Genomic DNA, 15508 nt, shown 5'->3' with positions numbered 1-15508 from the left:
GCCTTTTAATTATTTACTTAATGTTTTAGCATAGATTTTGTACTTCTGTCTAATAACCCATTTATGTATTTGAACCACTTCTTTTACCAACAGTTCTTTGACCCCTGGCTACATAAAGCTACTTCAGTTTATCCAGAACATCATTTCCAAGGAAGGATTTGATGGATCCAATGCTCAGGTATTAAAATAGCTTCAAAGCCTTTATATAATTATTTATATAATGCTGTTTTCAAATTCTTTAGGGGTGGCAACCCAGAAGTTTTAGAATAATACAGAGTGAACAAGCTGTTTTCAAGCACAGTACATGTAAATAAGCAGAGCACAAGCAGCTTTAGTTTGACTATTACTGTGTATTTAGAGTTTCAGCTAAGTTCTCAGTGGAGGCACATAAGACATACACATGCTTTATCAACATCATTTTTAAATATGCATTTGTAGCATTTAGGATTAAGTAGCTGCATTTTGAAAATTACTTTTAAATCTGCAAGGTTTGTACTTTTCTATTTAAATTGTTCCTGTTTCTGTCATTCGACCTTAATTTCAAATTACCTTATGAGTAAGAATTGTCTTAAGATTTTATTACATTATGCTTTGTTTTATTGAATTAAAAAATACGTTATTTGCCATATTGAGTATCTTATAACGACAATTTCTCTGTAGCTCTAATTTTTAAAACTTCCTCCAAATTTCCACTAATAAAGATGTTCTGGTTAGTTTAACTTAAACAAAATGTGAAAGATTTTATTTCTACATATCATGCCTTTCAGAATTCTTCCACAGTGATTTTAATTGCTTTTGCTACTAAATGATTTGCATTACATTTGTATTATTTTAGCAGAAGTCTTTCTAAAGCACCATTATTTTATTGAAGACAGAGAAACTGAAAGTCTTATTTTTGACATCATCAGCTACATTTGTGCTTAATTCATGGATTTTTAAATATTCTTGTAAACTTTATTATTATATTTAACAGTTTTTCCATGCAAAATAAATTATTTTTCAATTTGCTTTGATTGCCAGTTTAATTGCAGGTTGAAAATACTTATGTGTGTATGATAAAGTACAGACATTTATTTATAGGTGGCTTTTCATGTATGTCATAATTTTTGTGACAGCCTTTAGTATTTAATACAATTTTATTTTGCTCAGTGTTGCTCCATTTTTGGCCCTACCTAATATTGGTGGGTACTGTGTCTTTTCTTTGGTGCCAGTGCTTGTCTGGAGAGGTAAATTGGTCCCTGACAGACACCTCTCCCGACTTGCTGTGGTAACTATGGAAACAGGCATGTCATAACAGTTCCTATGGTACAGTGTGCAGAGCTGCTGCTCTTGCAGGATGATGACATATCTTCTGAGAGTAAGAAATTTTATAGAATCCCAAAAGCAAAGGTAATAGCAAAAGGAATACACACACACACACAGAGATACATCTTAAAAATCCTTACTAAGTAAGCTAGTATAGGAATAGAATAAAACATTTGTTCTCTTAGTTGTTTATTCGACTGTGAAAACACCACTATTTTCAAGAAACAATTTTTTTTTCCCCACAAAAATTGATAGACAACAAACTGGAGCTGGTTTGGCTTTCTGAACCAGAAATTCTATAATTACTGACTTTTATGAAGATTAAACAGCATTCAGGTAGACATTCATATGGTGAATACCAAAACTGTTTTTAAATTAAAATATACCAATACCAATACATTATTATAGAATTATACTTACAATTTTATTGCAACTAAAATATAATGAATTTTCTTCTTTAAATTAATTGTAGTGTTTGCTAAATTACTTGTTAGTCTGTGTATCTGTCTCAGAAACTTTAGATGAGTTCTAGAAGCCACAGAAATACACCTACAAGGCACTACTTCAAAAAATATTATTCCTAAGTCAAGAATAATGTTCTGACATTGAAATAAATCTTATGTTTTAAAAGTTTTATCTTTTTCAAACATTATGTTTTCAAATAAACAACTAATTTGAGACAACATATAGAAATACAGAATATTGTATACTACCTTATAATTAGCCTTGGTAGTAAGTAAAGTAGTGTAGCTAATCTATAAAAATAATTAGAGTGCAGACATTTACAAATTGTGCTCATAATTTCATTTAAGTTGTTATTTTTAAATATCTTAGAAATATATGATAAAAATGAAATTTGACATGGATTTTACTTAGAATACCAGATTAAATATTTTGGATGTTCTCATAGGAATAAAACTATTTATTGTACAGCTGACAAGGTTCAAGGTTAAATCTTATGCCACACAGTATGCCCCATTATTATATGGCATAGCAAAGGAATTGTATATCCTAAAGGACACAAGAGATTTATAATTCAGCCTTTGTTTTTGCAATTACCATTATATTTTTTAAAATATAAATGAAGTATTATGCTCAATTATATTCTGTTGTGCTGGGTACCAACCTCACTTAAATATCTTATCCCTCATTCATTTTTTGGCTTAATATTTTCATTCACTTGATATACATATATTAGTGTATCTGTCAGAATCATTAAACCTCTGTAGTTTTCCTAATTTCATGCCTAACAGCATTTTTGTTATAAACTTTTATCTGGTACTTTTTAATACAATAATAGGTAATGAGACCCTGGGTTAAAATACTGTTGATCTTTCGTTTCTGAAATGTTGACAGAGAAAACGATATTATCCTGCTCTCGTTTTACCTTCATGTTTCATTCTAATATCTAGATTTTTTTTTTTTTTTGTATGTTTCTCTCCCTTTTTCTAGAATGCTTTTTCTGTTGGGAATCTTAACTTGTTTATTATCATGAGATAACAAATTTAGAGATAGCAAAATGAACTTTACATTCTTGCCATTTTACTTAAATTCTGAGGTTTTAAATAATAAAGAAAAAAGAATAACCCATCATATTTTACAGATATCTTACACTAATTCACCAGAAATGTATTTATACTTCTAACCTAAGCCCTGGTACATCTCATTACTTCATTTCATTCAACTAATGCAGAAATAAAAAGAAAACAATTTTTGTGGACCATTGAGGATGATAACATAGGGTGTCTTAGGTGGTTGTCTATCATAAGTCTAACACAATCATTTAAAATATTGAACCAACTGCCTACATAGTGCGATCATATTTTAGGTCCTTAGAGTCAGGAAGTTTTTTTCTAATACGCTTATTCTAAAATCCTTTTTTTTGTAATTTCATTCTTATAGTCTTATCCAGGCCATTGTATCCCTTCAGTTGTATTGAATCATAGAGCAACAATATTATCTTCTCTCCTTTTAATTTTTTTTTAATGGAATCTCACTCCGTCACCCAGGCTGGAGTACAGTGATGCAATCTCAGCTCCCTGCAACCTCCGCCTCCCAGGTTCAAGCAATTCTCCTGCCTTCAGCCTCCCAAATAGCTGGGAATAGAGGTGCACACCACCACACCTGACTAATGTTTGTATTTTTAGTAGAGACAGGGTTTCACTATGTTGGCCAGACTGGTCTCAAATTCTTGACGTTAGGTGATCTGCCCTCCTCAGCCTCCCAATGTGCTGGGATTACAGGTGTGAACCACAGCGCCTGGCCTCTCCTTTTAATTTTAAAATGAAAAAAACTGGCTGGATGCAGTGTCTAACACCTGTAAGCCAAATACTTTGGGAGGCGGAGGCAGGAGGATTGCTTAGTCCAGGAGTTCAAGGTCAGCCTAGGCAACATAGCAAGACCCTGTCTCTGCCAAAAAAAATAAAAGAAAAATTAGCTAGATCTGGTGGCACATGCCCCTAGTCCCAGCTACTCTGGAGGCGGTAGTGGGAAGATCACTTGAGCCCAGGAGTTCGAGACTACCCTGAGCTATAGTAAGGCCACTGCACTCTGGGTAACAGAGAAAGACACTATCTCAAAAAAAAAGAAAAGAAAGAAAGAGAAAATGAAGTCCTAAGTAATGTGTGTGTCTTGTCCGGAATCATCCATCTACTTAGTTACACAGTCCTGACTATAATTCTCTCTTATTCATTTACTAGCTTATGTTCCTTTAGACTTTTGTCTTCTAACATTTCAATGTTTTATTCATTTTTCTTACTTTCCATGATCAATAAATTCTGCTTGAAAAAGGAATACACAAATTCAGTTTCATTTGTAATATCAGGGAAATAGATATATTGTGTTGGACAATAACTAGTTGGTTAACAAATTTTATCAGGGTATTTTATAGCAATAGCAAGTGATACATTTTAGGAATTTGTTTCATCAGGAATCACATATAAAGCAGCACGCATTCCAAATTATGTTAAAGCCATGAAAAGTTAGAGCCATCTTCCTTTTCCCATCAATTCTAATAATGAATTTTCAATTATTTGCACATGCCAGGTTTTGTTAACGCGTTCTTCCTTTGATCAGAAATTTTGCTGAATTTTTAAGGAAAGTATTTACAAAACATTTACTTAGTTAGAATAACCCAAACAATAGAATTTATTATAAACACATCTGTTGTTAAACGTTTATTCACAGTGATTTATTCACAGTTTCATTAATAGTTTTTAAATGTTCTTTTCCCAAGAAATATAGTCACTTATTGTGACCTTAATGTAGGTAGGCTCAAGTTCTAAATGTTCACCTGTTAAATTTTATGAAAAGTGTTGAACTTAAATTATTATTTTAAGAGCAGCTTCAAGAAGAAAAACCAGAGGCAAATGTAAAATATAAAACCAAAAAGTCATGTATCTTTAAAGTTTTTTTCAAAGAAAAGATCAGGCAGTAGGTAGGATAAAATTAAATGAGAAATATTGTACAATTTATAGTTTACTGAAAGACAGAATTTTCTAATACTGACAAGGGGTTTGCAAGCATTCTAGTTAATATTTCATTATTATCTGTTTTATTAAATATTTTAAGTGCATGAAGTATAATTCTTAGAGTTGTGGCTGTTAAAATTTAGATACAATTTAAAGCTTAAGGTGTATGATACTGTTCAGATTTTTCAAAAGTTAAAAAAATGTTATTTTTTATAATCTTGTGATCAAAACAGTTTCATTTATATTGCTTAATGTACTAATAGTACATAAAAATTTTTAACACATCTATTGACATTATCTCCCTGATGTTATAAAGATAAGAACTGACAGATAAAAGTAGTATTCTATTGATTAACAAAACTTTATATGTTTGCTTTTTTCCCACTTTCTTTTAGAAAAAACAAAGAAACGTTTTAAGAATAGGAATTCAGAATCTTGGCTCACCTTTATGGGGAGATGATATTTGCTGTGCAGAAAATGGTAGCAACAGTCACAGCCTTACCAAGTTCCTCTATGTTCTCCGTGGTCTTCTGAGAACCTCTCTTTCAGCCTGCATCATCACAATGCCAACACATCTGATCCAGGTAAGAACTTTCCAGAACTATTTTTTCATAACTCATGGTGATATAGTATGACATCGTGGTTTAAATTTGCATTTCCATGATAACTCATGATGTTGACCATCTTTTCATGTGCTTTCTGGCCATTTGCATATCTTCTTTTGTTTGTCTTTTGTCCATTTTTTATTGATAGTCTCATTATCAATTTGTAAAGTTCCTTGATATTTTAGCTACAACTTGGTAATAATTTTCCTCCTATCTATGACTTGCTTTTTCTATTTTCTTAACAATGTCTTTTGAAGAGCTAAAGTTTTCAATATTGATGAAGTTCAATTTATAAATTTTTTAGTGGTTAGTGGTTTACCTCCCTCACACCTCCAATCTTTACAGTCTTTGCCCTCTCCAACGTCTTTTTCTTATGTTTTCTTCTAAACATTTTATAGTTTTTTCTTTTACTAATGAATCAATGTATTTCCATTTGAATTTTTTCCAGTTTTAGTTCATGTTCTGAAACAGCTTTTAGTTTCTTTCTTTAATTAATATTTTATGTAAAGTATATGTTAATATCAGTATCGTTTACTTAAGTACATACTGTCTGCCTCAGGCATGTGATTTCATATGATCTTATATATCTACTACATTGTAGTCTCCATAGACGGAGGGCCAGATATTTATACGTTTCTTTATAGGCTTTATGGTAATAACATAATATTAAACGTGGTTTTAAAATTCTTAACACAGTACCTAGGCTTTTTCTAGATAATCAGTAAATGTTAATTAAATGAATTTTGAATCTTTATTATAAAGTTACGTAATCTTGGTGTCTCTGTTCCAATATACCTAGACCCTACCTGCAAATAGCAAATGTATTAAAATGACATTTAGTTACATTCATTATATACAGCATATATAGCAAATATGACTGAAAAGTGTGACAAATGAAAAGTGAATTTAGCTAGATGCAGTGCCTCACACCTATAATCCCAGCACTTTGGGAGGCTGAGGCAGAAGGATCAGTTGAGGCAAGAAGTTCAGCCTGTGTAACAGCAAGTCCCCATTTCTACAAAAAATTAAATTAAATTTTAAAAGCAGTGAATTTGGTCTACTTGGCCAGTAGAATTTATTTATTTATAATGGTCAGCAGAGGATAACTCAGTCTTCCTTGAAGGACTTTTTATACATTGTGTCTGGACCTAAATTATTATCATTAGCTTAAAATTGCAGACATATCATAAGGAAACTCCTTTCTCTAATCATGCTAGACATTGTACACATACTTGTATTGCTTCCGTTGTTAATAAGTTATCATAAAGTTAGTACTCAAATAATAGTTTGGTTAGACATGGTGAGCTTTTTATGATAAATAAACATGAAACAGACTTATCAGATACTGATGAAAATACTACTACTTATACTACTACTACTATGCTATTACTACAACTATTTATTAGCCATGTGCTACATCCCAAGCACTTTACAAGCATTAGGTCCTTGAATCTTCAGTGCTACCCTGTGAAACAGGTTGTTTTACCTCTGTTTCCATAGGGTCACCCAGTTAATAAGTAGCAGGCCAGTGTCCTTACCTGACTTCAAACCTTATCATCCTCAGCATTAGATTATATGGCTTCACTAATCATCACAAAAACCCTGCAAGATAGCTGTGATTTCAATTGCAAAGGCAACTAAACTAAAGTTAAATGATTATCCAATATCCCATATCTGTTGTACATTTTAAGCTGGTATTCAAGCTAAAATCTGGTTAACTCAAAAATTTAAACTCCTTCCCCTCTGTCACACTGTATCCTATGTGTCCTGAATTATTAACTACCTTTGATGACACTAAGTTTCTATTAGGAAAAAAAAGTTATTGGCTAATATTGTAATTATTCTACATTTTTAAAAGAAAATTATTAGTGTAAAGTATTTGATAAATTAGTACATATAAAAGATTAAACAAAGAGTTCCATTCTAGACAAGAGAGAAAAAGATAAATATGCTTCCTTTTGCATAATTGCAAAGCAAAGAAAAACAATTATGAAAAAAATATGTGTATATATGTAACTTTAAATTTTATTCCAATGGGGCCTCTGTGAGAAAACGGAAAGAAGGAAAAGGAAAACAGTTTTTTAAAGCCATTTTGTTGGTGATCATCTTTATCACTTAAGGAAGAGATTCCCATTGTGGATGTCTGTGACAGTGAATCCTGTACCCTCATTTAAGGGAACAGCAGATACTATCAGATGACCTCAAGTCAGCCTATCTAGACCACTGATTAAATAATGAGTGAATGATGTAGTGATCTCGATGTTTGAACCTGAAACAATATTTTAACTTTGATACTTTACAGATATATTTAAGCCCCTGTATAACTGGAAGATAGATTAAATTTATGCTTCTTAACATAGCAGTAAAGAGACTCCTTTGAAATAGACATAGCAAAATATAGGGTCAGATTTTGGTAATGAGTATAAAGTTATATAGTGTGACAAAGAATTAAGACATATTCCTCAAAACAGAGAATGTCTTTTTTTAAAAAAAAACTGCACAGCCTTCTAAAATTTTCCCAATTTTCAATCTCTCATTCCTAGACAGTTTTTGCAAAGTTACCATATAGTAGTCTTCTAGCCCTAATACCAATTGAGTTATAAAAAACAAATAAATTTTCCCTTGCTCTTTGAACATGATATCTGACCATATATTTGTTTTTATATGAAAATGTTTAGGAGAAAATATAAAACATATACTTCTTCCAATACATCATTATATAAATAGGTAAAACTTTTAATAACTTTTAAAGTCTGTCAAGGAAAATCAGTCTTTGGCTAAGGAAAGAGAATAAGAATTGCAAGCAGTATGCTTGGAAAGGTAATCAAAGATGTATGAATACATATAACCAGGGCACTGTGAGTTTATTTAATAAAAAGTTACATGGTGATTACTATGGGCCAGTTGCAGTCCAAAATGCTTTTCAAATCTTAACTCATTTAATTCTCATAATAACCCCATATGGTTGGTACTGTCATTATCTTTTCCCAAGATCACACAGCTAATGAGTGGCAGAATTTAGACTTAAGTAGTCTACCTCCTATTACCATAATCTTAACCACTGTGCTATGCTAATTGTTCCACAGAGATACTAGAGTCGAAATTTAGAAACAAACTGTGCACAAAGTAGCATTCAATGATAGAAAGAGCCTGAGATCTTAGAGGCAGATAGATCCAACTAGTTTCATAGTCTTAGTCAAGTCTTAATTTTTTCAGCCTCAGCTTCACCTGTGAAAATGGAGCAAAAAGTATCCAGTTAAGAGGATTAGTAATAACATGTACTTAAACAGTGCTGGCACATAGTAGGCATTCAATATATGTTAGCAGTTGTCATCTTCACTATTATTACTTAAACAGATCTCCAAAATTGAGGATTTGAACAGAGATAAGGCTACAAAAAATAAGGTATAAAAGTCTATCAAAGCAATAGAAATCTCCTGCCGCCTCTTTTTATGGAAGACACTGACAGGATCTTCTCACAGGTTAGGCCTGAGACAAACCAGGAGGCATAAATAAAGTCAGTTGGCCATCCAAATATTAGTAGCATCACTATCTTGAAACAAGACTCTTTAAACATCATACATCAGCTTCCTGTCCACTATGACCAGTGCCACCTCTGGAGATTGTAAGTTAGGGTTTAAATGGTGATTGAATAACTGTGGGTAATTTAACTTATACACTTATTTAACAATGCAGGCACTGTTCTAGGCACCTATAGGGATACAGTAGCTAACAAGACAAACAAGGTTTCTATTCTCATGGAACTTTTTCAACAATATAAAAGATAGGATGGAACAGAAAAGTAGTATATGTGAGTTTATTGATACTTGAGCTTGGGTGTGGTAGTAGAGTGGTTTTGGGCAGAAATAGAAATGTGGTTGGATATCCTTGAAAATTTTATCATACATATAGTTGGCATGTATAGATAATAAAATTGTGGTACCTTTGAGTGCATTATATAAATTAACATTAGATTAAAGGTATTTTGTATAAAATATCCTTATTTCTTGAATTGTTAAACCAGCCAGTCGGTGTTCTTACTTTAGTTATTAGCATTCTGTCAGACTTGTATAGTAATGATTAGTTACCCTTTATTATACTTTTGGCATGCTTCCCATGTTTAATTTCATTGTAGGGAAGGAACACATAGTTACGGAAATTGCAAAGAGAGGGAAAAGTTAAAATAGGGAAAATAATGACATAGATTCAAAACTGATTTTAACTTATTGTTATAATAAGACTTTTGCAAGTAGAATGAACAATAATTATTTTTTAATTTGCCTTTGAAATGTTTTATGTTCAGTCCCACAACTTTGAACTTGACATTTTTTATTTCCTTCAGGTTAAAGATTATTTTCTTTAATGCCACAGAAAAAAAAATGGCAAGCATACTTTGGAACAAGTATATAAAAATAAATTCTAAATATCTGTTAAGAAAACACTAAAATTGTTCAACAAATATATTATGAATGTCTTAAGTGTATATATATGTATAATCTTAAACAATTTTCCCTGTGAAGTAATATTATTACTCATACTGTCTCTTGCTAGAATATAGTTTTAGTGTCTGCCCAAAGACGTTGAACTAAAACTGTGTGTGAAAATGGCTAAGTTAAATACAGACTTTGTTACATGCTGAACTATGGAGTAAAGTGTCATTAGAAGGAGCAGAACTACGGATGGCTCCCCTATATTCCGGCATTACTCAGTTCCCAGATCCCTGCTGTGTAGTTGTTCCACTCGCCAAGAAGCCTGTTAAAGAGCCCCCAAGAGCATGTGTACAGCCCTCCATGTTAATAGTTAATTGGTGAGGATGGCAAGATGAGAGGACAGCCGAACATGTGGTCTCTCAGACTCAAGCAGTAGACAGACCTTTAGTTATAATAACAGCAGCTGCTCACATTCTCACAACTCAACTGTTCAAAACTCTGTTGTTGAGTGAAGGAGGTTGTGGTGGATTGAAAGAAAAAAAAAGAGAAAAGGTTACATCTAAGAAAAGGAACTAAAACACTATCTTTAAACTCTTCCCACATATTATTGTAATTGTGAGAATATTGCAACTTTTAAAAACTTTGGTGTAAATACCCATGTTAAAGGTTATTATATTTCAGCTACATTCAACATTCTGCTGCTTTGTCCCCCTTTTACTGTTAAAAACAGAAATGTTTTTGTACCCTTTGAAACTTTTTAATGAGTTATCTTTTTCTTTTGCAAAGTGGTAGCTTTAAAGCAATTACAATAGGATACTGTTTGACTTCCATATCTAGCAAGATATGAAACAGTAATTTGTTGGTCTATAAATGGGAATTGGCTTACCACTAGCAAAATTTGTCACCCACCTCCAAATTATGCAAACATTTTGTGGCTTTTGAAAATAATTAATTTTATTTTCAATTCCCAGTAACAGTTGCATGCTTGAAGAAAATAGTGACCAATAACATTTATTCTTTTTGGAAATAGAAACTTAGTTTTGTGCCTTATGATGATTTTATTAATGAAGTGAAAAGAAAATAAATTTCCCCTAGTTTATGCATTTTTAAGTATAATCTGTGGCAAGTTGTTTTTGATTTGTATTTTTTAAGGCATTTTTACTTAAAATTGTCAGGAAATAAATATTGAAACACTTAAACTAATTAAACTAGATTAAATTACAACACTTAAACTAAACATGTAAACACTTAAACTAATTAAAATTAGAAATGGAGAAAGTTATCTTATACTGTTCTCACAGCAATTTTCAAAAAGAAAATTTACTTATTATTGTTAGTCTTTATTCAAGCTGTCATAGTCTACACTTTTAAGGAATTTTTAAATATAAACAACAACTTGATAAACCTCTCCCGAAGTACAATAATGCAAGAATGAAAACTCCTTTGACATTCTGGATCATAGAATATATCATTATGTTTTTTCATTGTATAATAATTTTAAGTATTGCCAGAGTTTAATGTACTTGTCTAGAGAACAGTAGTTGGCAAACTATTTAGCTTTACTTTATTCAATCAAATTTCAGATTTGAAACTACCCTATAGCATATTTTCATTTGTCATCATTGGCGCTTGGTGAATTAATAGCCTTATTCAATTTTTATCACATACCCAGTGTTTTGTAATAATTTGATCTGTAGAATTTTTTCCCAGCTATCTCGTTGAAGAAACTATTACTAGCATGTTAACTTATACCAAGGAAAATTCATTTCCTGATGAAAAGGAGGGAGAAAGGGCCTCGTTAAAATATGTCTGTTGAAAAATGAATGATATTTTATTTAGTGTATTATTTTAATTGATGTGTTTTCAAATTAATCTTCTATAACATTAATGTATTAGAGCTTTGAACCCACTGAAGTGAATGATACAGTATGTTTCTATATAGAGAAATTCAGAGCAAACCTTTTCACATCCATAAACTTTTGTTCATGCTGAGTATTTTAGCAGCTAAACTCTAAGTCAAGCAATGGACCGCTTTAGAACTAACCACTAATACGGGATTATGAAATGTGGACTCCAGTGGCCTTGTGAATTTGTCTCAGTGTGAAATCTTTTATTCTTAAAACAAGAACTAAGAATAATTGCATGGTGAAGAAAAATATACTTTTGTGAGTTTACAGCTATAAAATTTTGGAAAATATTTTTTATCTAATTGTTGATATGAACATAACACCACCTTCAGTCATATAACTTTATTTCAAATGATCTTTTTAAATGCACTTTATTAAGAAGAATATTTAAGGATGAAAATTACAGATTAATCTCTTGATCATAGCTACAGTTACTAAAGGATAAAGCCAGATATTCAGTGTGTCATTTTTTTATGAATTCTTAATCAGGATATTCTCAACTGAGAATCTGCCTTTAATGTTTTCAGATCTTCTTAACTAGTCTGAAATTGATTATAAGAAATTTACATATTTAAGAGTTTTAAAAGAAGCAGTTTTTAAAATGAACTAAATTATAGTATACCCGTTTCAGTTTTATATCATATTTATCAAATTCCAGTGACTTTGTGTCAGTATAGTAAGTTGTAAACAGAATCTGTTTTTCTTTAAAATAACAAATAGTCTAACTGTATTTCAATCCTTCTACCATAGACTTTGAATTCTTATAGCTCCAGCTTTTTTTTTCTGTTTCAGACTACACATGCTGATAACTGGTTAATTTTTAAAATCACATCATAGCTTGTATGCATTATACATATATATTTAATTTACTTTTTTGGACAAGGATGATTGAAACTTTTTATACAAATAAACTCTAATACACAAACTCTAAATTGTCTATAAAGTTCTGCCTATATTGAGCATAGTAGTATATGTATAACTTTGTCTTCTTGTAAATATGCATATTGAATAAGAACAGGATATATTTTAAATTGTCAGTAGGGTTCATTTTCATCTTTAAAACAGAAGTACGATTCAGAAACCTTTCATTACACTTAATCTAACCAAAGCATGTTCAGTAAGCCATAAAAAAAAAAAAATTGGTTTAAAATATTTTTGGTTTCTCTAAAATAGCTTTGTGATGTTCTTGTTCATATTGTTGTTCATTCTGTAGTTCCTATAATGGTAGTAGTTATTAGCTAAAGGGCTATTTAGGGCCAAACTTTTCAAATGTATCAATGATATAAATAGTGAAATGTCTCATCACGGTATGGCGATTGAGTCATCTGTTTGGACATATGGAATCTTTGGCTACTGGACTGCATCGTCTTTATAATGCCCAGTGTCCAAGGATGGACACAACTGTTCTGGGAGCAGAAGGGGGAGTGGGGGGCCCTGTGTGTTCAAGCTACATGAATATGGTAGGAGAAAAAGAGGGAAAATGATCTTTTACATTATTTTTATCATAAACTATCTTCTATATCACTTTTTGTGTATAGAAAACAAGTACAACTTTATTCAATTTTTCATTTATTTTACAAATAAAATTACTAAACTTTTTTTCTTTGGCATTGTAAGCTATCTGAAAAATACCTGTGAGAAAACATGAGTTTTGAGTTTTTCCTATTTATATACTTGGATGCATGCTTTCCCTTAAAGAAAGATTAACGTCATCAGAAATAACTGATACTTATTTCTTAATGTTGAGACCAAACATGCTTGTAAACAATTATAATTTAAAGCTGTTTAAGTACCAGGTGAGATATTATGTCCTAGTGTTACGTTTTAGCCCTTTGCTATTAATTACATTATTATTGCTATATGAAGAGTTCTTGCTTCTTTAATAATGTTTTCGCACCCTATGTAGTTAATCTTTAATGTTGGGAAGGACAGGAGAGAGATTAAATTAGCCTTGTAACCTCTTTTTCTTCCAGACTGATGATAGAAAATAAAAGCTCTTAGCCACAAAATGTAACACTTAGAATTAATATTTAATTAGACTAGCAAATTGTACACTGTGGCTGAAAGCTTCCAAAGAGTTGTTAGTGCCACAATTGACCTACAGGTTTAATAATAACTCACTTCTAGAAGCAAGTGCCAGTTCAGCATAGTAGAGCCACTGTAAGAAAGTCCTGAGAGATTAAAATCAGCAAACCAAATGGCAGGCAAGGATTCCTGGGATGGAGCCTTCTGGAAAGCTGGGAGCTGGAATAGCTTTTAAGCCAGGATTCAGATGAGAACAGTGGGTGAAAAAGCTGATCCCTCCTGTTCTGGGAGCTTCTGGTTGTAGGCCAAAATCTTAGCACAGATTTTTACTAAATGTTTTTGCTGCAGCTATTAACTTACATTGAAAATCAAATATTGAATAATTTTTCTGTAAAATTTAGCAAATTTTTTGTGTAAACATTAGTTCTTAATTTCTTACATATTAGTACATAATATCTGTAAACTCAGATCATTAGATTATCAGATAGGTTTGGCGCTGTACATCTATGCTGTTTTGCTGTGACATGCTGTTTCCTTGTTCCCTGTATAGTTGATTTATATGGTTCATTTCTATATTATTTCATTACGGGCATTATGCAGAGCCTGAGAAAGAGATTGTGAAGTCTGTAGCCCAAGAATTTTTTTTCTTCAAGAAAGTATATATACCAACAAACATAATTCACAGGCATTCCTAATTTTTAAAGGCCTTATATTATAAAAATAATGCTATATTTTATGTTTATGGTGCACTTAAATTACAAGATAAATAATTCGACCTCCTGGTGAAACATTGGATCCTTATATTTTTGCAAAATTGATCTAGTGAAAATAAGACACCCTGAGTTTGAAAGTGTGCAGACTGAAAGGGGGGCACCTTACATAATTTATTGATAATATCTTAAATAATTAAAGAAAAGCTAGTCATTTGTTAAAAATTCAAGCAGGTGAGGACCTTGCCAGCAGAGGGAGTAGTCCTGTCTTCCGTCAGGTTCCCATCATTTTCCCACCTGCCTCAGCCTTTTTCCCAGCCAGTCTCCCATCTGGACCTGGCTCTGTCAACCTGCTCCTGATGACAGGCTATAATTTTGTATTCAATATGGGATTATTCTAAGCTGATTTTAAACTTTAGTATCTTTAACCTGCTACTGCATCACAAACATCATCTGGATGCTCTGTTTGATATTTGGATATTAGCAATTGTTTTTCCAGGCAGGGCGTGAGCTTTTGGACATCTGTGAATTGCATTTTAGGGTTTCAAGTATTAAAGTACTAAAAAAAGATTTCTGATTTAGGAAGTTTCCCATAAAACATTTTTAATCATGAAACACAAATTTTTCTGTGGGTAGATTTCTTAATATGAAACTAGACGTATAGTTAAGAAAAATGCCTATAATTAATTTTGAATATTATACTGTTATTCTGTCCAGCCTGTTCATTTCAGTATTTTGTTCATCCCATTTCTGAGACTTCAGAATATGTAAGTTTTTTTAATGTTTTATAGAATAACTTACTGAAAAAGAAACAAAATTAATATAAATAAATGTTCTGCAAAGTATGTTTATTTGAATATTTGAAGCCAGTGTAAATATATTATAAACAATATTTATGAAAGTAAAACGATGTGTTCTTTTAAAAGTCTCAATTATAAAGAACCACCATTTTCAAATCAAAATTTAGAATATTGAATATTTGACCATGTAGAAAGCACAAAGAGTTGTGGCTCTATTATCTATTCTTAGTAAATTTTGATATCTTAGCAATTTTTT

The 15508-nt window shown here is 31.5% G+C and overlaps 1 protein-coding gene across 3 annotated transcripts in view; it reads left to right on the top strand.

Moving 5' to 3' along the window:
- The window catches only part of ELP4 (elongator acetyltransferase complex subunit 4), a 253060-nt gene that overhangs the window by 105020 nt on the left and 132532 nt on the right, over positions 1–15508 (top strand). For all 3 annotated transcript variants that reach the window (XM_050759052.1, XM_050759053.1, XM_050759054.1), the window contains exons 6-7: positions 94–178; positions 5171–5359. In XM_050759052.1, the coding sequence (XP_050615009.1) occupies positions 94–178; positions 5171–5359 (274 nt within the window). The remainder of the gene's footprint in view (positions 1–93; positions 179–5170; positions 5360–15508) is intronic.

Source organism: Macaca thibetana, chromosome 14 (genome assembly GCF_024542745.1).
Source record: "Macaca thibetana thibetana isolate TM-01 chromosome 14, ASM2454274v1, whole genome shotgun sequence".
NCBI lineage: Eukaryota > Metazoa > Chordata > Mammalia > Primates > Cercopithecidae > Macaca > Macaca thibetana.
The sequence above is the reverse complement of the archived record's forward strand: the minus strand, read 5'-3'. Positions and strand labels throughout refer to the sequence as shown.